The sequence below is a fragment of the Vipera berus genome (assembly GCF_964194415.1).
Source record: "Vipera berus genome assembly, chromosome: 1".
NCBI classification, from domain to species: Eukaryota; Metazoa; Chordata; class Lepidosauria; order Squamata; family Viperidae; genus Vipera; species Vipera berus.
The window spans coordinates 254,495,050-254,519,741 of record NC_138202.1 but is presented as its reverse complement, the minus strand read 5'-3'; the positions used below and the strand labels follow the sequence as shown (position 1 = coordinate 254,519,741).

The following is a 24,692-nucleotide window of genomic DNA, read 5'->3' as shown; positions in this document are numbered from 1 at the left end:
CTTGCTGCAGGACGAGTTTTGACAGACTGAAAAAGAAGCTATAAGTTGATTATCAACTACTGTGGTTTATATTTCAAATGTTAATATCTATACAGTGCTTTTTTTCTAAAAAAAAAAAAAAGGTGCCGGAACTCAAGAGGTGCTGTCACTGGGAGTGATGCCGGTGTCTTGCTACGGTGTTGCCGCCCATCCTTTGCGCCCCCACCTCTGCGGCTCGGAGCCACATGCCACGGGGATTCCCCTCCCCACAGCCGCCATGGGGATTCCCCTCACCGCAGTTGCCACGGCGCGGCCCGTGCTGAGCCCCCATCCGGAGCTGCTCTAAACCCCAACCCAGAGCTGTGTTCCTCGTGGCAGTGGTCTCTGGTGCCAAACAGCCTCTTTCCAACCACATCCAGAAAAATTTGTAACAAACATTGGAATTCTCAAGGCCATGTTTGGCATTTCCCAGCAATCTGTTACTGGAAGGAAAAAGCAATCCCTGCTGCATTACTGATCCTAGAGAAGCATTTGCATGTATGCAGGTATCCTTAGGGTGCCATAGTTATGGATGAGAAATATTGGTTGCAAGTTGGCATTTCTGGATGTAATACAGATATTTTGGACTTATTTTTGTTTCTTTGCATGTTTGATATTTTTAAAAAGGCATATGCTACTGACTACACTTATGCACATATGTAACATCTTTTGCTAGGATATATGACCACTGCTTGTCCAGAATGTGAAAAGTGAAAGATTGTGACTAAACAAAATTTTAATGTACAGATAATACCACCAGAAATTATTTTAGCCTTTTTAATAAATGTTGTTATTGATGTTAAGCTCACCGTGGAAAACCTCATATATTGTTATGTATATACTAGGTTAATTATTTAAAGACTGAAGTGCAACATAACTAGATTCTAAATAATCTATTTTTCAAAACACACAATGGTCCAAACAGTAAACGTAAAGTCCAAATTAAGAATATTTCATTCTTAAGAATTGTTTAATTTAAAGTGGTTTAGTTGTAATAGAGTATGTACAAAAGATACTATTTTTTTCTAGCATCAGCTAAATTATACATTGAAAAAAATGTTTCTCATTTCTTTCCTGTTACCTTTATTGATTTCATTGCAGAGATGTTAACATAGGAAATAGATTACTTTGTTATATAGGATATAGGAATATAGATATAGGAATATAGCCAGCCGTACCAACAGGCTGAAAAATAGCTTTTATCCGTGGGCTGTTAGGCTTTTAAATGGGACATCATCTCTGTGAACTTATGTAGAATTGACTTGGGAGGCCGGTGTGTGGTGTAGTTGGTTCACATGGTGTGGTAGGATGGAGGGTTTGTTGTCACTGTGTGTTGGGGGGAGACAGCACGGGGGGAGGCTCAGCTAATCTCAACGTACACATGTTGTACTTTGACAATAAAGGTTTATTATATCTAATTTTACCTTCCAAAAGACAGAAGCAGATGAAAAATGTGAGGTTCTTTCCTGTTGGCTTTTTTGAATTACTTCCAGTAGTTGTGGGTGCTCCATCACTGGAGGTTTTCAAAAAGAGATTGGATGGCCATTTGTCTAGAATGGTATAGGGTCCTGCTTGTACAGGGGGTTGGACTAGAAGACCTCAAAGGTTCCTTCCAACTCTATTTTTCTGTGATTCTGTGAATTAGCCGTTTTAGATTCTAAAAGTTTAGTTCCTAAAGAAGTAACCTTGTAAATAATTTTAATGTCCTCCTCTAGTGCAGGGTAGGAAAGCTTGGCTCTTTTATGACTCAAAGATTTCAACTCCCAGAATTCCTGAGCCAGCATGGGTCAGCATGGAAACCTCTCTTTTTCCCCTCAGCGTGGCTGGCTCAGGATTTTTGGGAGTTGAAGTGCACAAGTTATAAAAAAAGAGCTAAGACTGGCTACTCCTAAAGCCAATAGAGGGACCTCTTTTTTTGCAAAATGAGCGTTCTATGAGGAAAAAACCCTGTCTATACTGGTTCTGAGCTTATCATCATGTCTTTGGAAAAAGTATTTTTTCGAATGTTGTTTGCATTCTTTTTTGAGAATTGAGATTTTTAATTCTGAAGAGCTGAGCACAGGCTTTTAAAAAAGCAATCCTTCTGTTTGTTTTTAACTAGACTATAGTTATCCTTTTTTCATTGTTTCTCATAAATAAATGTCACAGCTTAAACTCTCTAGTCAACGTTTTAGCTTTTGATTCTGTTATAAATGAAGGTTTATGTTTAGCTTTATGTTTTCTTCATGAATGAAAAGGATATTAGGAAGTATTTTTATTAAAATGTGAAATATATTTTTATTGTGGTATAGATGTATTAAGTAATAATTCAATATCAATTAATTCACCAGGGTCCAAGATGAAAAGTAAAAATCTGTTTTGCACACTTGCTTTCTCATCACACTATTATGTATCACCAGTAGCCTTTAAGTACAATAAAGTCTGCTATATTTTACTGAGAGTGTAAAATATTTTGCATCTGCTTTGATGCTGTTCTGTCTTTAAACTCTTTTAAAAAATCTACATTTTTTGCCATTAACATTATAGATCATACAATTCGTTGCGCTAAAAAGCAAACTAAAATTTTATAAAATCACGTATTTTATATGTTATGAATTGTATTTCAAGGGTAAATTAAGAGAGATTTCTAAGATGCCACTGATCCACAAAAATTTCGAATCCACCTAACTGTTCCAAATTATTCACCTATCCTGATTTGCAGAGCTTTTGTTTGAATTTTGCTTCATACGTATTTTGTGCTTATGTTCAAAATCATAATTGCAGTCCCTTGGCTGTTATCAAAACAAGCTAATAAAAAATAAAGTAACTTACCTACTATCCCAAAAGCAGAGACAGCACGCAATAATCCAGATGAGCCCTTTTGTCCAATTTTTGTCCGATTGCCCAGATCTAAACGGCCTAGTAGCTCTCTCACCTCTTGCTGGGTATATACATGCTTGAAAATGAAAATGTATAGTCATCTAAATATTTCTGAATGAATTAAAAACTTCACTGCTAACGTCTACACAGCTGTTTCAGTCACCTTCCTAGGGCAGAAGAACCTATTTTGCATGTGCTCAGGGACAGCAGTTACCTTGGTTTGACATGATTTGCCAATAAAGGCATAACAATACTAAGAATCTTTCTAGTATAGGTAGTCCTCAAATTACAACAGTTCATTTAGTGACCATTCAAAGTTACAATGGCACTGAAAAGTGTGACATGTCATGTGATCACCTTTTGTGACCCCCTCACAAGTAAAGTCAATAGGGAAGCCAGATTCACTTAACAACTGGGCTACTAATTTATCAACTGCAGTGATTCACTTAACAACTGTGGCAAGAAAAGGTCGAAAAATGGGGCAAAACTCACTTAACAAATCTCTCCCTTAACAGAAATTTTGGGCTCAATTGTGGTTGTAAGTTGAGGACTACCTGTATTATATGTAGACAGGTTGATAACTACAAATAGCACTTAGACTTATATACCGCTTCACAGTGCTTTTATTGCCCTAAGTGCTTTAGAGTCAGCCCTCCAACAATCTGGACTCTCATTCTACCGACCTCGGAATGATGGAAGGCTGAGTCAACTGTGAGTCAAGTTTCCATCAGTGTTGTAGATATTCAATGATTCTTGCCTCACATCATTTTTACATATTTATTATTTTTTAAAGTAGTATTTTTATTGGGATGCTACTATACTCAAATCAAATGTACTAATTTATATCATTATCTTTTTTTTTTCAAAGAATCCCTCTGACCCCAAGGGAGACTGATAAGCATTGTTAAAGAAATAAAAATGCAAGGGACATTTTAAGGGTGATTTGCCAGAGGAGAGATAATGGGATGCAGTGATGCCATACAACATCCTGAGAAGTAGGCTAGTTAGTGCAAGCGGCAGGGAATATTTTTTTTGGGATTGCTAACAAAGAATTAAAGGGAGACTGATATAGCTATTTCAAACTTATTTGTTCTCATCAGTCAGCCACACCCTTCTGATTTCGCCCATATTTGGGTCGACAGGGTGCTCAAAACACTCAAAACGTGTGTGTGTGTGTGTGTGTGTGTGTGTGTTTAAAAAGAAGAAGAAACAGCCACTACCACACACTTCTCCCAGAAGAACGAAGCTGAAGTCACCAGCCTGAGGATGACGGATGAGATTTCATCGAAACGTTGCCCTGATACCTCTCCACTTCTATGTGGGGAAAAACCCGAATGACCAAAGATATATATATATATATATATATATATATATATATATATATATATATATATATATATATATATATATATATATATATATATATATATATATATATATATATATATATATATATATATATATATATATATATATATATATATATATATATATATATATATATATATATATATATATATATATATATATATATATATATATATATATATATATATATATATATATATATATATATATATATATATATATATATATATATATATATATATATATATATATATATATATATATATATATATATATATATTCCCACATACAAATAGATGGAATAAAGGGGGGAGGGGTGAAAATTAGCAAAAGGAAGAAGCATTCCTTTTTAGCACATATGTCCTGTAAATATTGGAAAGGAAATCCAGAATTTTATCTTTACACTAAGGTAAAAGAAAAATGCTGCCTAAAATTCAAAATGTTTTATATTTTCTCCCAAAGTTCCAAATACCCCCCTCCAAACATCTTTGTAATATTTTTTGTGGGAGATTATTAAGAAAAACTGGCAATTTATTTTGAATAATATGACTCAGGTAAAATTAACTCAGAAACACAATCTAGGAAAAATAAGAATCCCTCCTGGCTTATTACTATTGCACGGGAGATGAAATTCATTAATTTCCCTTTTAGAGCAAAAAAATTGAACCTAAGACATGGTTTCCAATTGAGCTTTACCCAAAGATGACCTTTCTTCACCTGAAGGAACTCTTTCAAAGGAATGAAAACTATCAGGGAAGGCAATGCCATAATTCTTTTTATTCAGAAATTGTTCCTCCTTACAACCAAGCTTTCTCTCCACACAATTTATTTACTGTTGCTTAATTCATTTATTAGGAACCCATGTAAAACAAGATAAATTAATGTTATGAAAATAAGTAATAAAGAGGAAAAAGGTAGAGCACTTAAATGCAGCTTAAATCCAATGCAATATCATATTGAATTCTTATATTTTCTTTTGAATAGTAACATCTCAAATGTTGAAGTACTTACCCTGTCATCAATAACAACTAAATCCTTGGGTTCTGTACGATCGATTTTTAAAACACGATATTTGGTTTCTGCATGGTTGCTTCCAACAAGAAAATATCGCTAGGGATATAAAAAAGAAAAGAATTAACAGTAAAACAATAGTTAAATTACTGCAAGTCATGCGATTATATTGACATGATCTTTCATTTACAAGAATGAAGTTCATCCCATTTACAGTAGTTCAATCAATTCTTCTATTAACAATACTCTTCAAATATAATTTATCATCCTGATTTTTAAAAAATATACATTTTACGTTTTTAATAAACTGTCCTACCACATTCTATTTTAATTACTGACTTCAACCTTCTTACATTAATAGCAATCAGTTAACACCACTTGTGATTCTAATAATTCTAAAAATTTTGAGGTAAAAAATGACATCCTACCAATTGTAACTAGACGTATGATTTGACAAAAATATTGGAAGAAAGTAAATTGTGTTTATACAAGGAACACTAAAGAATCAGGAATGATTGTCTTAACAAAGTGTTTTCATCATACTAATGAAGCATATATTAACTTGCTTCAAAAATGAATCCCATTGAATTTCATGGATCTTATCCGCAAAATATTTAGGAGTGGACCATTAGCTTTCAGGAAAAAAACCTGTAAAGCCTCAAAGCATGTAACTATTAAATATCCCAATTTGGGGATAATATCCCAATGTAGCTGCTTAAAATTACTACAACATTCACCTATCTTCCAAGGGGTGAGTCATTTGGTCTTCTCTCCCTAATCCCTGTCTATGCAATAGATTAATTTCCTTCTGGCAAATGAAAGATAAAAAAGAAAAGAAATAATTTCTATGATGCAACTTAGTTGCCTTGAAGAGCCATGGTGGCGCTGAAGAACCCATGGTTAGAATGCAGTACTGCAGCAGTTTGGCAGTTTGATTCTCACCGGCTCAGGGTTGACTCAGCCTTCCATCCCTCCGAAGTTGGTAAAATGAGGACCCAGATTGTTGGAGGAAATATGCTGACTCTGTAAATGGCTTAGAGAGGGTTGTAAAGCACTGTGAAGCTGTATATAAGTCTAGTGCTATTGCTTGTAGCAAAAAGGCATAATGAGAAGAATATTTTTTTTAGATAACTCAATATCACAGGAGATACAACAAAATAAAACTTGGAAGGCCACTGGATGGAATTGCTTCCTCCATTTACTCTGCTTATCAGAAACTGGCTAGGAAGATTACAAATGGTGATCACATTACCCCAGGACAGTGCATAAGTTCATGCCAGTTGCCAAGCACCTGGATTTTGATCATGTGACTATGGGGATGCTGCAACAATTTTAAGTTTGAAAATCTGTCATAAATCACTTTTTTCAGTGCCGTTGTAATTTAAAATGGCCACTAAACTAAGGACTATCTGTAATGCAATGGCTAACTGAAGTAATTATATTACATTACTCCTGTAAGCCACACTCCCCAAATTTAAAAGCAAAATCTTCTGCTTCTTTGTCCTTGGACTTATTTAACTTCTTGAGATACAACAGGGGTGTCAAACTGCCAGCCCGCAGGCCAGACGCGTTGCAAGGAAACCGCGCCCACCCCATTGCCGGCACCAGCTTGACATGTCTGAAATACAGTATTTCCATTTATTTATTAAAACTTTTTTTAAAAATAAATAAATAAAATATCCTAGGACAGGAAGATTTGACAGGAGCTGAGCATACTATACTAAAGCCCATGTCTGAAGAGAAGTTAAATATTATCTAACTATCTTGACTGGTAAGAATCTTGCAGTATTGTGAATGCAGAAGGACCAATCCCCACATTGTAAAACAGCATTTTATGCCATACTGACTAGATAATATGATTCTCAGTCATCCAGGTCTTGGTTGCCCCTAAGGTGCTTTTTCTTTGCAAGGTATATAAACCAGTCTCCACCATTTAGTCAGAAGTGAAGAATTTTGCTTCTTGGATGACAAGCAAAACATCTTCAAGGAAAAAAGAAAGTCCAGTTACCTTCAAAAAAGCACCTTTGGTACGAATCTTTATAGTTTAAACTAGAGGTTATCAACATTGCAATATTGCCATTCCTTAAATAAACAATTGTTTGACTCTCCGCATGGAAAGTGCACATTAGCAGTATGTTAACAATCCTCTCTCAAAACTCTTTGGCTTTTGCTCCCCATTTATTGTGCAGAACCTTTCTGCAGGCTTACCAGGCAAAGTACAAATGAGTTTTGACAGCATCCAATTTTGCCTAGTCCTCTCCCCCGCTTACTTATTGCAGTCATGACCCACAGTACGAGAATCCCTGGGTTAAGTATAATTTTTAACTTTAACAATACAATCATTTGTATCAAATCAACAGATGATACAATAATCCCAAATAAACTGTGGCTCCCTTTTCCGCTGTTTCTAGTATGATCCATTTCTAAATATATTTATTACATCCTTCAATCAGCACTAATTTAGCAATAATTTAGAAAATAAAGCTAAAGCCAAACAACTGACCATTGCTTATAATAATTTCTAAATGAAAACATTTTATACTAATTGAACAGATGTGTAACGCAAGATCATCTTAACCTTTTTTAAAAAGGATAACAGAAAACATTTTAAAGTGGGTTCCAATATTATCAGGCTAGCCTTTGCTAAACAGGGAACTTTAAAAAATGTACGAAAAATCAACAAAGTACAAAATTGTATATAGATGCTTATTACTGCTGTATTTTCTTCAGATGTTTTTGGTTACAGAATTAGCAATATATATATATATATATATATATATATATATATATATATATATATATATATATATATATATATATATATATATATATATATATATATATATATATATATATATATATATATATATATATATATATATATATATATATATATATATATATATATATATATATATATTACCTAAAATACTTCACCAAAATCACCTGGGAGCAAAGGTGTATTTTAAAGACTTGCGGAACCTTTGCCGGGTTAGAATTTTGCAAAGTGCGGGGGATGTTATTTCAAAGGGCAAACCAGAAATATGATATTCAGTATAAAACCTACAAATATTTTTAACTACCATACATTAACTTTGCCAAATAATGGATTTGGAGTTTGTTACTCAGGTAGTATCCAACATATAATCTGCTAGCAGACTTCAAGACATTTAAATAATTTCCTGATACTGAAAAAGCGGATTACTGTATCCATACTGTGGCTGTGACTAGGGGGGCTTTCGCCCAGGTTCGCCTGGTGCGCCAGTTGTGGCCCTATCTAAGCCGGGATGATTTTTTTTTTAATTGAAAAGTTTTACAGTACATTTTATCTTTAACAATCCCCCCCTCCCCCCACCCCTACCTAACCCACCCTGTCCCTCCCCCCCATTTCCCCCTCCCCCCCGACTTCCCAGAGCTAAGTACAAGGTATAAAAACAAAAAACAATCATAAACATCCATATGCTAACAACAATAAACTATTAAATCTATCGCTCTCTAGCTCATATAAGATAACTACAAGCAATATTAATATTACATATAAAAAGAAAAAGAAAAGAAAAAAGAAAGGAAGACTTATTCAAATGCTAAATGAAACTTTTTAGTCCCATATTTGTTCTGGATATAATCAATCCATTTTTTCCACTCCATAATATAACGTTCTTGCGAATGATCTTTCAAGTAAGCCGAGATCTTTGCCATTTCCGCCAGGTCAGAAACCTTTAGAGTCCATTCTTCTATAGTCGGCACTTCCTCCTTCTTCCAATATTGACCTATTAAAAGTGTTGCTGCTGTAATTAAATTCAACATCAACTTAGTGTCCACAACAGTAGCATCTGTAATTATGCCCAACAAAAACAATTGCGGACAAAACTTTATCCTTTGCTTGAAGATCTTCTGCATATTCCACCAAATTTTTATCCAAAAAGCCTTAACCTTTTTGCAGGTCCACCATATATGAAAATATGTTGCATCTTCGCCACCACACCTCCAACATTTTGGCTGATAGTTCGGATACATACTTGCAAGCTTTTTAGGATCTAAATGCCATCTATAAAACATTTTATAAAAGTTCTCTCTTAGGTTTTGGGCTTGTGTGAATTTTACGTTCCTCACCCATATCTTTTCCCACGTGTCCATTGTAATAACTTCTTGGATATTCTGGGCCCATTTTATCATACAATCTTTAACAAGTTCTGTTTCTGAGTCAATTTCTATCAATGCAAGATATATCTGTTTAATATGTGCTGGACCCTGATTTCTAATTTGCTTTATCAAATTTTCGTCAGTCATTGCAAAACCAATTTTCTGATCTTCTTTCCACCTGGCCCGTAACTGAGTATATTGAAACCAAGTTTGAACAATCTTCTCATCTCGCAAGAGGTTGTACGGCTTTAAACACCAGACATTTCTTTCCAAGCTTAAAATCTCCTTATACGTAGTCACATCATGTTTGAAGCCAACATTTATGTTTTCTATTGCGTGTTTTGGAATTGCCCACAACGGCATCTTATAATCTAGCTTATGTCTGTACTTCTTCCAAACTCTCAACAATGCCTGTCTTAAAATATGCACTTTAAACACATTATCTACCTTCTTATCATACAACAAATATGCATGCCAGCCAAATAACAAGTCATGGCCCTCAAGATTTAATAATCTCTCTTGTGTCAAATTAATCCAATCACTTATTCCTGATAACGCAGCAGCTTCATAATATAATTTAAGATTAGGCATTTTAAGACCACCTCTTTCACGAGTATCCTGCATAATCTTAAGTTTAACTCGTGGCCTTTTCCCTGCCCAAACAAATTTGTTGATACCCCGTTGCCATTCTTCCAAATTAGAATCTTTTTTAAGGACCGGAATCATTTGAAATAAAAATAAAAATTTAGGCAGGACATTCATTTTCACTGCTGCAATTCTTCCCAGCAAAGACAATTGCAATTTTTCCCAACTCTCCAATTCTTTTTGAATTTTTCCCCATAACTTTTCACAGTTATTTTTATATAACTTTGTATTAGAGGGTGACAAAAACACCCCCAAATATTTGACCCTTTTAACAATCTCAAATCCAGTTAATCCTTCTAAAAGGGCCTTTTGCGATACTGTCATATTTTTGGCCAAAATTTTAGTTTTTTGTGCATTAACTTTAAATCCAGAAACCTTCCCATATTGCATTATTATCTCCATCAGGTCCACAACAGAGTTTTCTGGCTGGGTCACCGTAACAACCAGATCATCTGCGAACGCTCTCAGTCTATAATCCTGATCTCTAATTTGTATACCCTTAATTCTTTCCGAATTCCGTATTTTTACCAATAATATCTCCAATGTTAAAACAAATAATAAAGGTGATAACGGACACCCTTGTCTTGTGCCCTTCTCAATATTACATACTTCAGTCAAGCTATTGTTAACTATTATTCGGGCAGTTTGTTGTTTTTTTTTCTTTTTTATTTCTTTTTTTTTTATTTTATTTTTTCATTTTTTTCTTTTTTTTTTTTTTATTGAAAAGTTTTAAAATACAATTTTCCTTTAAAAAACCCCCCTTCCCCCTCCCTCCTCCCCCCCTACCTCCCTTCCTCCCCCCTCCCTCCTCCCCCCCCTACCTCCCCCCCTCCCCCCCCCTACTTCCCAGAGCTGAATACAAGGTATATATATATAAAAAAAAGCAAACCTAAGCAACCATATACTAACAACTATAAATTCTAAAATCCATCACTCTCTAGCTTATATAGGATAAAACAAACCTTAACAATATTAAATATATATATAAAAAAAAACTAGAATAAGAAAAGGACACTCTCTAGCTTATATAGAATGGAACAAACCTTAATAGTATTAAACATATATTAAAGACAAAAAAAAAGGAAAAAGAAAAAAAAAACCCTTCTCAACCCTATACTTATCCTAAATAAACTCCATCCATTTTATCCATTCCATGATATAACATTCTTACAAATAATTTTCCAAATTAACCAAGGATCCCAAATCAAAAAACTTTAAAGTCAACTCTTCTGTAATCGACCGTTCCTCTTCCAGTACCACATCTATAATTATTCCAAACACAACAAAAAGAAAAAAGAAAAAAAAAAAAGATTGCAAACAAAACTTGAACTTTAATCCAAAAAAGCTCAGCCTTTCCACAAAACCACCAAATATAAAAATATATTGCGTCTACACCCAAATCTTTTCCCCCCTCCCCTACTTGACTACTTGACTATATCGTAAAAGTTCCAAAGACTTCTGCGATTCCTGCTACTTTCTCTTCTTAGATCGTTTTGCAGCAGCACGCGTCACCCTCTGTTTTATAGATTCATCCGACGAGGTTATATCTTGATCTCCTCCAACACCGTTGTCTTCTATCTGACCATCTTCGGCCTCTTGATGCACTCCTTCTCCAGATCCCTTTCCAGCTTCCAAAAGTGTTAATGGCGTTGCATTTAAAACATTATTGTAGAAATCACGCGCTTGCATCACAGTAACCAAACGGTACTTTTTACCTTCGTGCGTCACCATCAACCCCACTGGGATCTCCCATCTGAACCTTATATCTCGCTGCTTGAGCTCTTGCACAAGAAATGTAAAATCCTTCCTTCTCCTTAGAATCTTTGGAGGAATTTCTTTTAAGACCAAAACTTCTTGATTAGCAATCATAACTTTAGTATCATAAGCAGCTTGTATAACTTCATCTCTAGTTTCCCTTTTTGCAAAATATACCACCACATCTCTAGGCAACTTCCTCTGTCTGGCAATCCATGAATTCACACGAAACACTTTGTCCATGCCTCCTTTTATTTCAGATGCTGGCTGTTTCAACACTATTTCAAAAGCCTCAGAAACCAGCTGCTTTAGATCTTCCTTAGTATTCTCCTTTAAGCCTCTAATTCTAATGGCAAACTGCATCTGGAAATATTGAGCAAGACACAGTTCCTTTTCCATTTTATTTTCATTCTCCAATACTTTTGCTTCTAATATAGCATTCTTTTGAGTCAAGTCTTCTAGCTTTTCCTCCAATTCTTCCACACACCGAGCCACTTTACACACTGAAGTCAAGATGTCTACCCTCATTGCTTTGAGCTTCTGTTCCATCCTCTCCTCCATTCTCTCCTCCAATTTCTCCAATTTCTCCTCCATCTGTGCAAATCTAATATTAATTGATTCCAAAATTACCTGGGTATGTTTTTCAAGAGCATCTTGTAAGTCCTTTGATGTCAATACATCAGGAGGATGCAGCGCCTGCAATAATGATTGTTGCACGGGAGAAGTTCCAGCACTCCGAAGAGTTTTAGGGGGTGGTTTAGCCGCCATCTTTTACCAAATATGACGCACTTTCACTTCAGATTTGTAATCCAAAAAAGTCCATCAAGCTGGAGAGTAAAACATAGTAATCCTCTTTACCATTTCCTCTTGTATCGCTCTGCCTGCTCCTTTAAATCATAGTCATTCCTTCAGGCAGGGGTGGTCGCAGACGGCTGGCTCTGCTCCAAGAAGTCAGGAGCAGAGGCGACGGCCAGCTGGGAGCAGCCCAGGCTACGGGGGAGTTCAATCCTTCAGCCGCCCAAGCCATAAGCTCAGGCGGCCCTGGAGAACTCTACCCCTACCTGGGAGCTCGCCCCCTCCTCTTCTCCCGAGGAGGGGGCTTCGGATTCGCCCGAACAGCTGATCGGCGCTGTTTCGGGCGAAAAAACAACAGCTGAGCCGCGGGCAGCCCGGGAAGGCTCCCTTCGTCGCCGCGGAGCCACCGGAAGTAGCAGTTTGTTTTTGATATAATGCCCTAATTGGTTGCAAAAATTTATCCCCGAAATTCATTTTATCTAAAACTTTCATGAAAAATTGCCAATTCAATTGATCAAAAGCTTTTTCAGCATCTAGAAAGATTAGCGCCGCAGGGATCTGGTTGTTCCTTTCCAAAAACTCCACCACATCAACTATATGCCTCACATTATTTTTCATTTGTCTACCACTTATAAACCCAGTTTGATCCCCATGAATCACCTGTTGCAGAACCCTCATCAATCTGTTAGCTAACACCTTGGCAAATATCTTGTAATCTGTATTTAAAAGTGATATCGGTCTATAGTTTTTTACTTGAGTAGCATCTTGATCTTCCTTCGGAATCAAAGAAATAAAAGCAGTTCTCCAAGACGGAGGCACCTTTCCCCCTCTCTGAATTGTCTGGAACAGTTCCTTTAACGGCTTTATCAGCTCCAATTGTAAATTTTTGTAGTAAGCCGCAGTCAAGCCATCCATGCCTGGCGCTTTATCCACCTTCAGTTCCTTAATTGCTATAAGAATTTCTTCTTCTGTTATTAATTGATTAATCTCCTCCTTTTGTGCTTGCGTAAGAACCGGGATGCTAGCACTCTTCAAATATACATCAATATCTTTTTCATTAATCTTCTCCTTAGCATATAATTTAGAATAAAAATCCACAAAAGCTTCCTTAATAAGATCCTGTTGAAACACAACCTTTCCCTTATATTCAATTTTATCTATATTAGAAGCCCTTTGCTTTTTCCTTAACCTGTAAGCTAGCCATCTACCTGGCTTATTAGCATTGCAAAAAGTATTATGCCTAGCAAACCGTAAATTGGTTGCCACTTGATCAGCCATCAACTTATCAAATTGTCCTCTTAATAGGTTAATAACCTCCTTAATCTTCACATCCAATGGGTTCAAAATTAGGGCCTTTTCTTTTTCCCTAATTTCATTCTCCAGTTCTTTCCTTCTAACTTCCAAGGTACGTCTGTATTTATTATTCATATATATCAACACCCCTCTCATGTAGGCCTTGCTAGCATCCCAAACCATGTCCATAGAGGTACCCTTATTCATATTAATTTCAAAAAAATCCTTCATCCGCTGTTTACATTCTTCCACATTTCTCTGATTTCTAAACAAATTCTCATTTACGCGCCACGAGCGCCTATCCCTATTGTCCCTATTGATCTCTAACCAAACTGGGCTATGGTCAGAAATAGTTCTTGCACAAATCTTTACCTTCTTAATCCTAGAAAAAAAGTATCTCGCAGTTCCAAATCGTCCTTCATTTCAAAAAAAGATTTAGGCAATCTAGCATGGCTCGGAACACGCTTAAAAGAACCAGCTTTGTCCATCTGTACGTCTAAGACACCATTCCAGTCTCCCATAAAAATAAAAGATTTATAATCCAATTGGGTAACCTTTGTGTGAAGTAAGTTAAAGTCAGCTTGTTGTTGATTAGGAGCATACAGTCCAACTAGAAGCGTCTTTTTACCTTCTAACAGCAAATCTATCATGACATATCTTCCTTGCTTATCTACTTCAATTAGTTCCGCTGTTAGAGTACTTTTAACGTAGACAACCACTCCATTTTTCTTGTTGATCGCAGAAGCAACAAATTGCGTACCCAACCTTGAGTTCGATAAGTACTTTTGGTCCATAACCCTAATATGCGTTTCTTGCAAACAGGTAACATCAGTCTTAAATTGTTTTAAATATTGAAAAACTTTCTTTCTCTTCTGTGGTGAGTTTAATCCATTAACATTCCAAGTTAGAAATTTAGTCGCCATGCTTGGAGTCCCGAAGCTTTTGGAGCACGTCTGCAATGGCCCCTGTAGTTTCCTTGGGCCGCGCCCCTCCCACAGCTTCACTGTAAGTACGCTTTGGAAGTTCCATAACTTTCTGCTGGTCTTGCTCTTCTTGTCTCGCTCGTCTTAAGGCGGCACGCGTCATCCTCTGCTCTCCAGCAGCAGCTGATGAAACTGTAACTTGATCCCCTCCAGCACCATTCTCCTCTATCTGTCTACCTTCAGCATCTTGAGGCTTTCCCTCTCCGAATCCCTTTGCAGCTTCCAGAAGTGATAGAGGGGTTGCTTTTAACACATTGCTGTAAAAATCACGTGCCTGAGTCACGGTAACCAGACGATGTCTTTTACCTTCATGCATCACCACCATTCCGACTGGAATCTCCCATCTAAACTTGATATCACATTTCTTAAGTTCCTGTGCAAGGAATGCAAAATCTTTCCTTCTCCTTAAAATCTTTGGAGGAATCTCTTTTAGAACCAGGACTTCTTGCTCAGCAACCACAAATTTAGTATCATAAGCAGCTTGAATAACTTCATCTCTAGTTGCTCTCTTTGTAAAATAGACCACCACATCTCTAGGTAACTTCCTCTGCCTTGCAATCCATGAATTTACACGAAAGATTTTATCCATACTTCCCTCTATTTCAGATGCTGGCTGGCCCAGTACTGCTTCCAAAGCCTCAGAGATCAGCTGCTTTAAGTCTTCTTTAGGATTCTCTTTTAAGCCCCTGATTCTAATAGCATACTGCATCTGATGGTACTGGACAAGGCTCAATTCTCCGTCCATTTTGTCCCTTATATTTTCATTCTCTAGCACCTTTACTTCTAATATAGAGTTCTTTTGACTAAGATCCTCCACTTTTTCATCCAAACGTTGCACACATTCAGCCACACTTTCAATTGTAGACAAAATGTCTACCCTCATTGCACTAAACTTCTCTTCCATCTTCTCCTCCAATTTCTCCAATTTCTCCTCCAGCTTTGCCATCTTATCATCCATCATATCTGACATTACTTGCGATTGCTTTGCAAAGGCATCTTGTAAGTCCTTAAGCGTCAATGCCAGAGGAGGTGCAGGAGGAAGCAAAGCTTGCAACGAAGTCTGTTGCACCGGGGAAGTTCCCGCACTCCGAAGAACTTTAGAAGATTTAGCCGCCATCTTTCCCCACTTTCACTTGTTGCGTACTTTCACTTTAAAGCTATAAAATCCATTGAGCTAGGGAGTAAAGATAAAAGTCCACTTCACCTTGACCTCCTGTACCGCTCTGCCTGCACCTTAATACTCGAGAGTCTTTCCTTCTGGCAGGGGTGGTTGCTAACGCCTGGCTCTGCTACAAAAATCACGGAGCAGAGACGCTGCGCAGCTCGGAGCTAACCCAGGCTTCGGGGGGGCTCAATCCTTCAGCCGCCCAAACTTTCAGCTCAGGCGGCCCCGGAGAGCTCAACCCCTACCTGGGGCCTCACCCCCTCCTCTTCTCCCGAGGAGGGGGCTTCAAATCCACCTAAAAAGCTGATCGGCGCTGTTTTAGATGGATAAACACAGCTGCGGAGCGGACAGCCCGGAGACGGCTGTCTTCGGCGCCGCAGCGCCACCGGAAGTTCCTAAGCCGGGATGATTTATGCACGGTCACTCACGCGCTCGTGACCTCTCGTCTAGACTACTGCAATGCTCTCTACATGGGGCTTCCCTTGAGGACCACCCGGAGGCTCCAACTGGTACAGAATGCAGCCGCGAGAGTTGTGTTGGGAGTCTCCCGATACTCCCATGTTACACCTCTGCTCCGTGAGCTGCATTGGTTGCCAGTTGTCTTCCGGGTGAGATTCAAGGTACTAGTAATGGTGTTTAAAGCCCTACATGGCAGGGGTCCGGAGTACCTTAGGGAACACCTGCTGCCGGCATCAACTTCCCTCCGCCCTGTGCGTTCCCACAGAGAGGGCCTCCTCAAGGTGCCACCGGTCAGAGAATGTAGATTGGTGGCCCCCAGGGGGAGATCCTTCTCTGTGGGCGCCCCGGAACTATGGAATCAGTTACCGGTTAAGCTCCGGACGGCGCCCGATCTTCGCTCCTTTCGCCACGATCTAAAAACATACTTGTTTGAACAAGCCGGCCTGGCCTGATGGGGGATTGGTGGGGTTTTTATTGTATTTTATTGGGGTTTTACTATGTATTAATTGTTTTTTAGTGGGCATGTATTTAATCATTTTTTAACTTTTGTAATTCTGTGTTTTTTATTCTTGCCCTGTTCACCGCCCTGAGTCCTTCGGGAGAAGGGCGGTATAGAAATATTAATAAATTAAATAAAATTAAAATTACACCAATCATTACCAAAACATAAATCCAAGCAGATTTCAGGAACTGTGTGCTTCCATTATTCAAAATACTGCATAGGATTAGAAATATTAACTCAAGTTACCCAATATATATTTGTTAATTTAATATCACACTTTTTCTTTGTTCCCATAAAATCTTTTTGTAAGGTTTCACACTTAGCCTCACAATTGCTCCAGCATTACTCAGGAATTTAAAAGAGCCAAAAGAAACTCCTGAGCCGAGGTTTCAGCAAGCAAACAACTTTTATTTTGATCAAAATAGAGTCGGGTGGCCACATCTCTCTTCATGGCTGGTAGAGAGATGAAGGCAATAACCAGGAAAGATGTCTTCCACCTTTTATACCTTTCCAGAACAAAGAGATCTGGTCTTGGTACTAGGAACCAAAAGGTACAGAAAAATAATTCCTAGATGATGACTCACTCATACACAACAACCCAGGTTCCACTATAACTCCTTTTCCCCCTCCCCTTACCATGTTCTTTTCATGTAAGCAATCCCCTGTACCTAAATCATGAAACATTTGCTTTTATATAACTAATTTCCCAATATAAAGCATCTACACAGCTGCTTGCACATAAACAAAGATGATTACAAAGTATCACTACTAATATCAATATTACTAACATCAACCTTAAGCATAATAAAATACCTTCATTTTCTTGCCCCATTTATGCATTAATTCCCTAAATACAAGTACAGTAGCTCAGCCAATTCTGGGCAGTGGGTCATGAATGCTCAGATACCAGAACAGTTCTGCATTCAAGAAAGGTGCTATCTAAGAGGATGGAATAGATAGGAGACTTCACAGTTTGCAGATATATTCTCAATGAATACTGAAACATTCACTCTAAAGTTCACTTTTCTTACAACTGATGTCCCAATGTATAGTACTGATCAATATCTCCACCTGGAATGTGTTGCATACTAGCCAGCTGTTCTGGAGAAAAACAGCTGGTGCAGACTTCCATCATTTCTTCTACAGTGAGAAAAAAAGAAGGTTTAAACAAAAGCCTATCTACATCAGACCAAGGATTTAATTTAGTCAGGGATTTCTGAGGTTCTCTTTGCATGACTCGCTAAAAAAATGTTCCAGTGAATGGCATGCATCAGCATCTTATTCCCTGCCTTCACTGAGATTGCATTTCAACAAAGGTTTAAGACTTAGCATATTATCTAAACTTGAAATGGCTCCCATTTTCTGATGATAGATTTATCTTGGTTAAAATATAGTAAACAAGCTCTAGGAAGAGGAAAGCTGCTTGATCTCCTATGCTCATTAACCAAGCATGTTGGCTTAACATGTGGAAACACAACTGCAAAAAGTTGTGCGTCTGACAAAGCCGCACCTAGGTATGACAACAGCCAAGGTCCTTCCACTAGTACCTGCTAGCTCTAAATATATAGGTTGCAGTTAGCTATCTGTCCAGTTTACTAGGCCTCAAAATCCAATACAACTTCAAGCCAATGCAACTCATCCCAGTATTCTTTCCTAGTTACTCTTCTACAGTTGCAAAAGTGGCTCCACGTAGCTTTCCATAGTATGGTATGGTAATTAATAGGTGTTCATTGGAAAACGAGAGATGAGCACATAACCGTTCCTATTACTGCAGCCATGGTGTAAATGGGCTGCGCTCCTTGTAAGGCAGAAAACAACACTTCTAGACTGGACACTGTAGAAATCCACCAGTCAGACTAAAACCTGCACTTAGGGGACTTCTGTTTAATGGGAATAACCAGGATTCTTCCACTTTCCTCAGTCCAAAACCTATAGGGACCCCCAATCAATGGCAAAACAGTAGGGTAGCAGAGGGCGCTGTGAGGGGTTACTTACAGCTCTAGTTTCGTACAGCACCAGTTTTTGCACAGAGCTGATGATCGGAGCCGCCACAGGCATGGTAATACAGCCGAGGGGATTACGCTCAGCCACCCGCGAAAGCTCACACCTGTCTTATAACGCCCCTCCTTTTGAGGACAGGCTTGGCCTTGGCTAAGCTACAGCTCGAGATAAATGCGGGCTGCGTGAACTCCTTTTCTTCTCTGTTTTACTCGATCGGCGAGGGACCCTACGAGGAAGGGTAGATTGGGATCCGAAGAAACAGATGATTTTCCCCCCATCTCCCCATCGAGAGTAGGCGGCTGTTCCGCCAACACCGAGCAAGATCGCGAGAGTGACAGACTAACTAAGGAAAGCGCAAAACCCACGTGATTGAATTTGTCGGCGCCGCGGCCATTTTGGATTTGGGAATGATACCGCTTCTTTCCCGGACCGAACAGGGGAAATTTTGAAGCGGGGATTATAAGCCAAAGAGCAAAACGCCCCGTGTTTTTTTTTCCCCCATCCTCTACTCGCGCTATGGGCGAGTGGAATCTAGGACATCTACCTTGGTGGTGGTAACTTGTAGGACAGAAGTTTTACTCTTTTAATTTCTTTTCCTAAAGCAGCGGTCTTCAAACTTGGCCCTTTTATGATTTGTGGACTTCAACTCCCAGAATTCCTTATCCAGGCATACTGGCTGAGGAATTCTGGGAGTTGAAGTCCGCAAGTCATAAAAGGGCCAAGTTTGAATTTCCCTGTCCTAAAGGACTTCAGCTTTCGTGGATGAAAATCCACGTCATCGTTTGCATGAAGTTTCATCCCTCTGTTCCTAGGAGCACCCGACGCGGGTGAATAAGATTCCTGCCCCACTGAGACTAATACTCTGTTTGAGGCAGAATTCAAATCACAGGCACTGAAGCTATGTAGCAAGCACTACTGACGTTTCAGCTTCCACCACCACCACCCCTTTCTTTTTTTTTCTTTCTTTAGGAAAGGAGTTTTAAATATTCGCACCAAGAAATCGGACTCCGTGAAATCCGCGAGACTCCTCCGCGTGGTATGCATGACGTTGCCCTTCGATCATTACTGAAGCCACTGAGCCAGGGGTAGGCAACCTCGGCTCTTTTATGACTCATGGACTTCAACTCCCAGAATTCCTGAGTCAGCTATGCTGACTCAGGAATTCTGGGAGTTGAAGTCCATGAGTCATAAAAGAGCCGAGGTTGCCTACCCCTGCACTGAGCAAATGAGGGATTCCGTCGTTTGCAACATTACAAGCCTCAAGCCAGCTGCGCCCGTTTAACCCACACGTAACTGCCGCCAAGGACCAGCTCCTTAAAGAAGCTGAGAATTCCCCTAAAAGTCGGTTAAACGTAAAACGCTTAAAACCGTTAACTCAGCAGCCTAAGCATTCTATGGGTGGGAGGATCCCTGGCGCTCGGCTGTTAACCGGCTCTTTTGTGGGTGGGGTCTCGCAGGGACCGTTGATTGGTTGAAGCGAGCGGGGGGTGATTCCCTGGGAGAGAAGAGGCGGGGCATTATCTCCACGGTTACGGGGGAACACAAATCACAGCCGAGCTTGCATCTCGTCCCGTTGCCAAAGTGAAGCGGCGAAACCCCGCTTGGCCTCATCCTGCAGTAAGTCTTCTTCCCTGGGCGGCCCTCTGTCCGTCTTCTGCGCTGGCAATACCCGTGAAAATGATTTCATCAAGCTCATTTGTGCCGCCCCTCGCGTCTTAGTCAAGATTGTCAAGAGGGGATGAAGTACCACGCTGTGATGATTGTTGGGGGAGGAGGTGTCATTCATTTACCATATTTTTACCTGGCTTTTTGGTCAGTGCACTCAAGAAGGGCTTTTACTTGGGGGGGGAAAAACAGCCCAAATTTACTATTAGTCATCATACTCCATGGGACTGATAAATAATTCTAGGAAGAGGCTGTTGGGAAATCTGGCTGCACAGGAAAACTTTACCAAAGTGTTTTTTTGCTGCAATTCATATGGCAGCAATAAATTTATGAGGCTCACAGATTATAGGTAGGCGCCTGTCAGTTGAACTGATGCCTGTTGTCTGCTTGGACACATCCATAGGTTTTCTTGTCAGCACTGTACAAACTACAGGGTTGGGAAAAGGGAGCTTTTATTGCAGAAGTAGTGTGCTGTTACCTTCTTTCGGGATTATTATTTTTGTTTTACTATTATTTGGGGGTTCTTAGTATAGTCTATAAAGGGACGTGGTGGCTCAGTGGGTTAGGACGCTGAGCTTGTCGATCAGAAGATTGGCAGTTTGGCGGGTCGAATCCCGAGTGCCGCGTAACAGTGAGCGCGTTACTCGTCCCAGCTTCTGCCAACCTAGCAGTTCGAAAGCACGTAAAAAAAAATGCAAGTAGAAAAATAGGGACCACTACGGTGGGAAGGTAACAGCGTTCCGTGCGCCTTTGGCGTCTAGTCATACCAGCCACGTGACCACGGAGACGTCCTCGGACAAGCGCTGGCTTTGAAACGGAGATGAGCACCAGTCCCTAGAGTCGGAAACGACTAGCACGCGTGTGCAGGGGAACCTTTACCTTTCCCTAGTATAGTCTATATAGCCATAGGATTTTCTAATTGTCTCCCATTCAAAGTCTAGGTACAACCCTCTTTTTCTGGATCAGCCAAGATTAGCTACTTGCTCTTAGCTGCAGGTGTAAAAAGTAGTGGTGATCCTAATAAATAATCTTATCTTTTAAATATAGATTGAATGATGGCATCTCCAGAAGATGAACAACCTTACCCTTTTGTAGATATATATGATGAAGATGAAGCTGACAGAGCCTTCCTTTTGTCCAAGCCTACTTGCTTCATCATCCTTGGAAAACCAGTAAGAGAAAGTCCAACATGATTAAATTGACATTTTAAATAGACTTGATTCATAAATATATACATATACATACACGTACATACATACATACATACATATATGTGTGTGTGTATCCAATGAAATTCCATAAGTTTTATTACTAGAAGTTTTATTACTTGTAAGTAATAAAGTAATAAAATTTATTGAACACATGAATTCCTGAATAAAATTCATAGAATGGTGCTGTCAATATAGCAAACTTTTCCTTGCCAAGACAACTTTTCTAGATCGCTACTAGAATGCATCCCCAATCTGTAGATGTTCTGTCTCTGACTCTTACTCTGGATGGGGTAACACTCCCCCAGCCAGAGTTAATGCATAAGAATAGAATTCTTTATTGGCTAAGTGGGATTAAACACAAAAGGAATTTGTCTCTGGTGCATAAGCTCTCAGTGTACATACAAGCAGCAAATGATAAATCATGATCACAATCATAAAAATACATTCATCATAAATCATAAGAGATAACACTTAATGATAGTCATAGAATACTAAATAAGCAAACAACATAAATCATACTAGGATACTAAATTAAACAATATAAATTGTAAGATACAAACAACAAAGTTATAGTCAAAAAATAAGGAGATAGATAAGAAAGATGAGACAAATAATTTTCTGAGTTGGCACAGGAAGAACATTCTTTGTTATGCTTTTTTGATGACGTTTTTGATGTTAGGTGTCCATTTTAAGTCTTGAGATATTATAGAACCTAGAAACCTGAAGATCTCAACTGTTGATACTGTGTTGTCTAGCATTGTAAGAGGTGGTAGAATAGGAGGGTTTCTCCTAAAATCTACTATCATTTCTACAGTTTTGAGTGTGTTCAGTTCAAGATTGTTCCGGCAGCACCACAAGACTAGTTGTTCAACCTCCTGTATGTATGCAAATTTGTCGTTGTCTCAGACCAATCATTGTTGTATCATCTGCAAACTTCAGTACTTTAACAGAGGGATCCTTTGAGACGCAGTTGTTGGTGTAGAGAGACAAGAGAAGTGGAAAGAGAGCACACAGCCCTTGGGGTGGGCTGTGCTAATTGTACAGATATCGGGTGTGATTTTGCCTAGCTTCACCTGTTGCTTCCTGTCTGTTAGAAATCTTATGATCCATTTATGGTCAGGCACAACTAGCTGAATTAGTTTAGTTAGAAGAATTCTGGAATGCCAAACTGAAGTCTACAAAAAGGACCTTTGCAAAGGTCTTTGGAGATTCAAGATATTGTAGGATGTAGTGCAGAGCCATATTAACAGCATCATCTGCCGATCTGTTTGCTTGATAGGCAAATTGCAAGGAGTCTAACAGTGGATCCATGTTGATGGAGGGTTCCTTCGGCACTGGGATGATAGTAGAGCATTTGAAGCAAGAAAGAACATAATACGTCTCTAGTAATTTATTAAAGATGCGGGTGGAGATGGGGGCCAGTTGGTCAGCACAAGCTTTCAAGCATGAAGGGGTTGTCTGGCCCTGGTGCTTTTCCAGGCTTTTGTCTGTGAAATAGACCTTGCACATCATTTGCTGTGATCACCAGAGGTGGGGGCCCAAAGGGATGGGGTCAGTTGTAGGAGGCTTGGCTGTTGTTGGTGTATCTGAGATGGAGATGGTGGTGATAGGTGACAGTGGATTCCTCTCATACCTACAGTAAAACACATTCATGTCATCTGCCGGTTGTTGAAAGGTTTGCTGTAACCAGTGATATTTTTTAAGAGTTTTCCACATATTTGCTGGTTCATTTTTTCAGAGCTGATTCCTTAGCTTTTCAGAGTAGTTTCTTTTTGCTGCTCTGATCTCCCTTGTTAATACATTTCTGGCCTGATTGCACAGCATTCTATCTCCTTTCCTGTAGGCTTCCTCTTTCGCACGACGTAGCTGCTTGAGTTTAGCTGTGAACCAAGGCTTGTTGTTACTGTATATTCACAGGTTTCTGATTGGCACACACAGGTCTTCACAAAAACTAATATATGATGTTACAGTATCTGTGAATTCATCCAAGTCTGCAGAGGTATCTTCGAAAACATTCTAATATGTGCAGTCAAGGCAAGGCTGTAGTTTTAGCTTTGCCTCCTCAGTCAAAGACTTCCCTGGTTTAATTGTTGGTTCTATGATTTTAAGCCTTTGTCTATAAACAGGTACAAGGCGAATCATACAATGATCAGAGTGTCCCACAGCTGCTCGTGGTAAAGACCAATAAGCATTTTTTAAATATTGTGTAGCAGTAGTCTAAAAGTTTTCTTGTCTCTAGTAAGACATATGACATGCTGAAATTATTTTGGTAGATCTTGGCTTAAGTTAGCACTGTTGAAATCTCCTAACACAATGAGGAGACAATCTGGGTATTTTTCTTCTTTAATCTGGTCAGCTAGAGGTTAATGCATTGTTTATGCAAACTTGTGGAGGAAAGTATGCTACAGATAGAAGGAATGAGGAAAACTCTCATGGAGAATAAAACAGTTTGCAATTGATAATTAATGTCTCTAAGTCCACCTCACAGAATTTCTTTAGTGTAATTACATTTTCGCACCATTGGTTGTTGATATAAAAGCAGAGACCACTCCTCCCTTCTTTTTACCAGATTTTTCTGCAATTCTGTCTGCTGTGTGTATCTGAAGCCCTGGGATATGCAAGCTGCTATCATCAATTGACTCATTTAGTCAGGTTTCAGTGAAGCAGAGTGCTGCTGAGTTGTAAAAATCAGAGTTGCATCTGTTGTGTTCATTCCTGGATCAGGAAACTCTTCCATACTTACTCATATTTTAATCAGCTTCCATTTGGATTATTGCAATTTGTTATTCTTGGAGCTTCCTTTGAAAAGCAGTCAGAGG

The 24,692-nt window shown here is 38.8% G+C and overlaps 2 protein-coding genes across 2 annotated transcripts in view; one reads left to right on the top strand and one right to left on the bottom strand.

The window, feature by feature from the left end:
- Window positions 1-19,379, bottom strand: part of FIG4 (FIG4 phosphoinositide 5-phosphatase) — a 104,794-nt gene extending 85,415 nt beyond the window's left edge. Inside the window, exons 1-3 of the mRNA XM_081343590.1 lie at window positions 18,992-19,379; window positions 5,257-5,355; window positions 2,830-2,953 (exon numbers count right to left, since the gene is read on the bottom strand). Of these exons, the coding sequence (XP_081199716.1) occupies window positions 2,830-2,953; window positions 5,257-5,355; window positions 18,992-19,054 (286 nt within the window). The 5' untranslated portion in view covers window positions 19,055-19,379. The remainder of the gene's footprint in view (window positions 1-2,829; window positions 2,954-5,256; window positions 5,356-18,991) is intronic.
- A 2,335-nt stretch (window positions 19,380-21,714) lies between these two features.
- Window positions 21,715-24,692, top strand: part of AK9 (adenylate kinase 9) — a gene marked incomplete at its 5' end in the record, with an annotated part of 73,667 nt that continues 70,689 nt past the window's right edge. Inside the window, one exon of the mRNA XM_081346618.1 lies at window positions 21,715-21,834. Within this exon, the coding sequence (XP_081202744.1) occupies window positions 21,715-21,834 (120 nt within the window). The remainder of the gene's footprint in view (window positions 21,835-24,692) is intronic.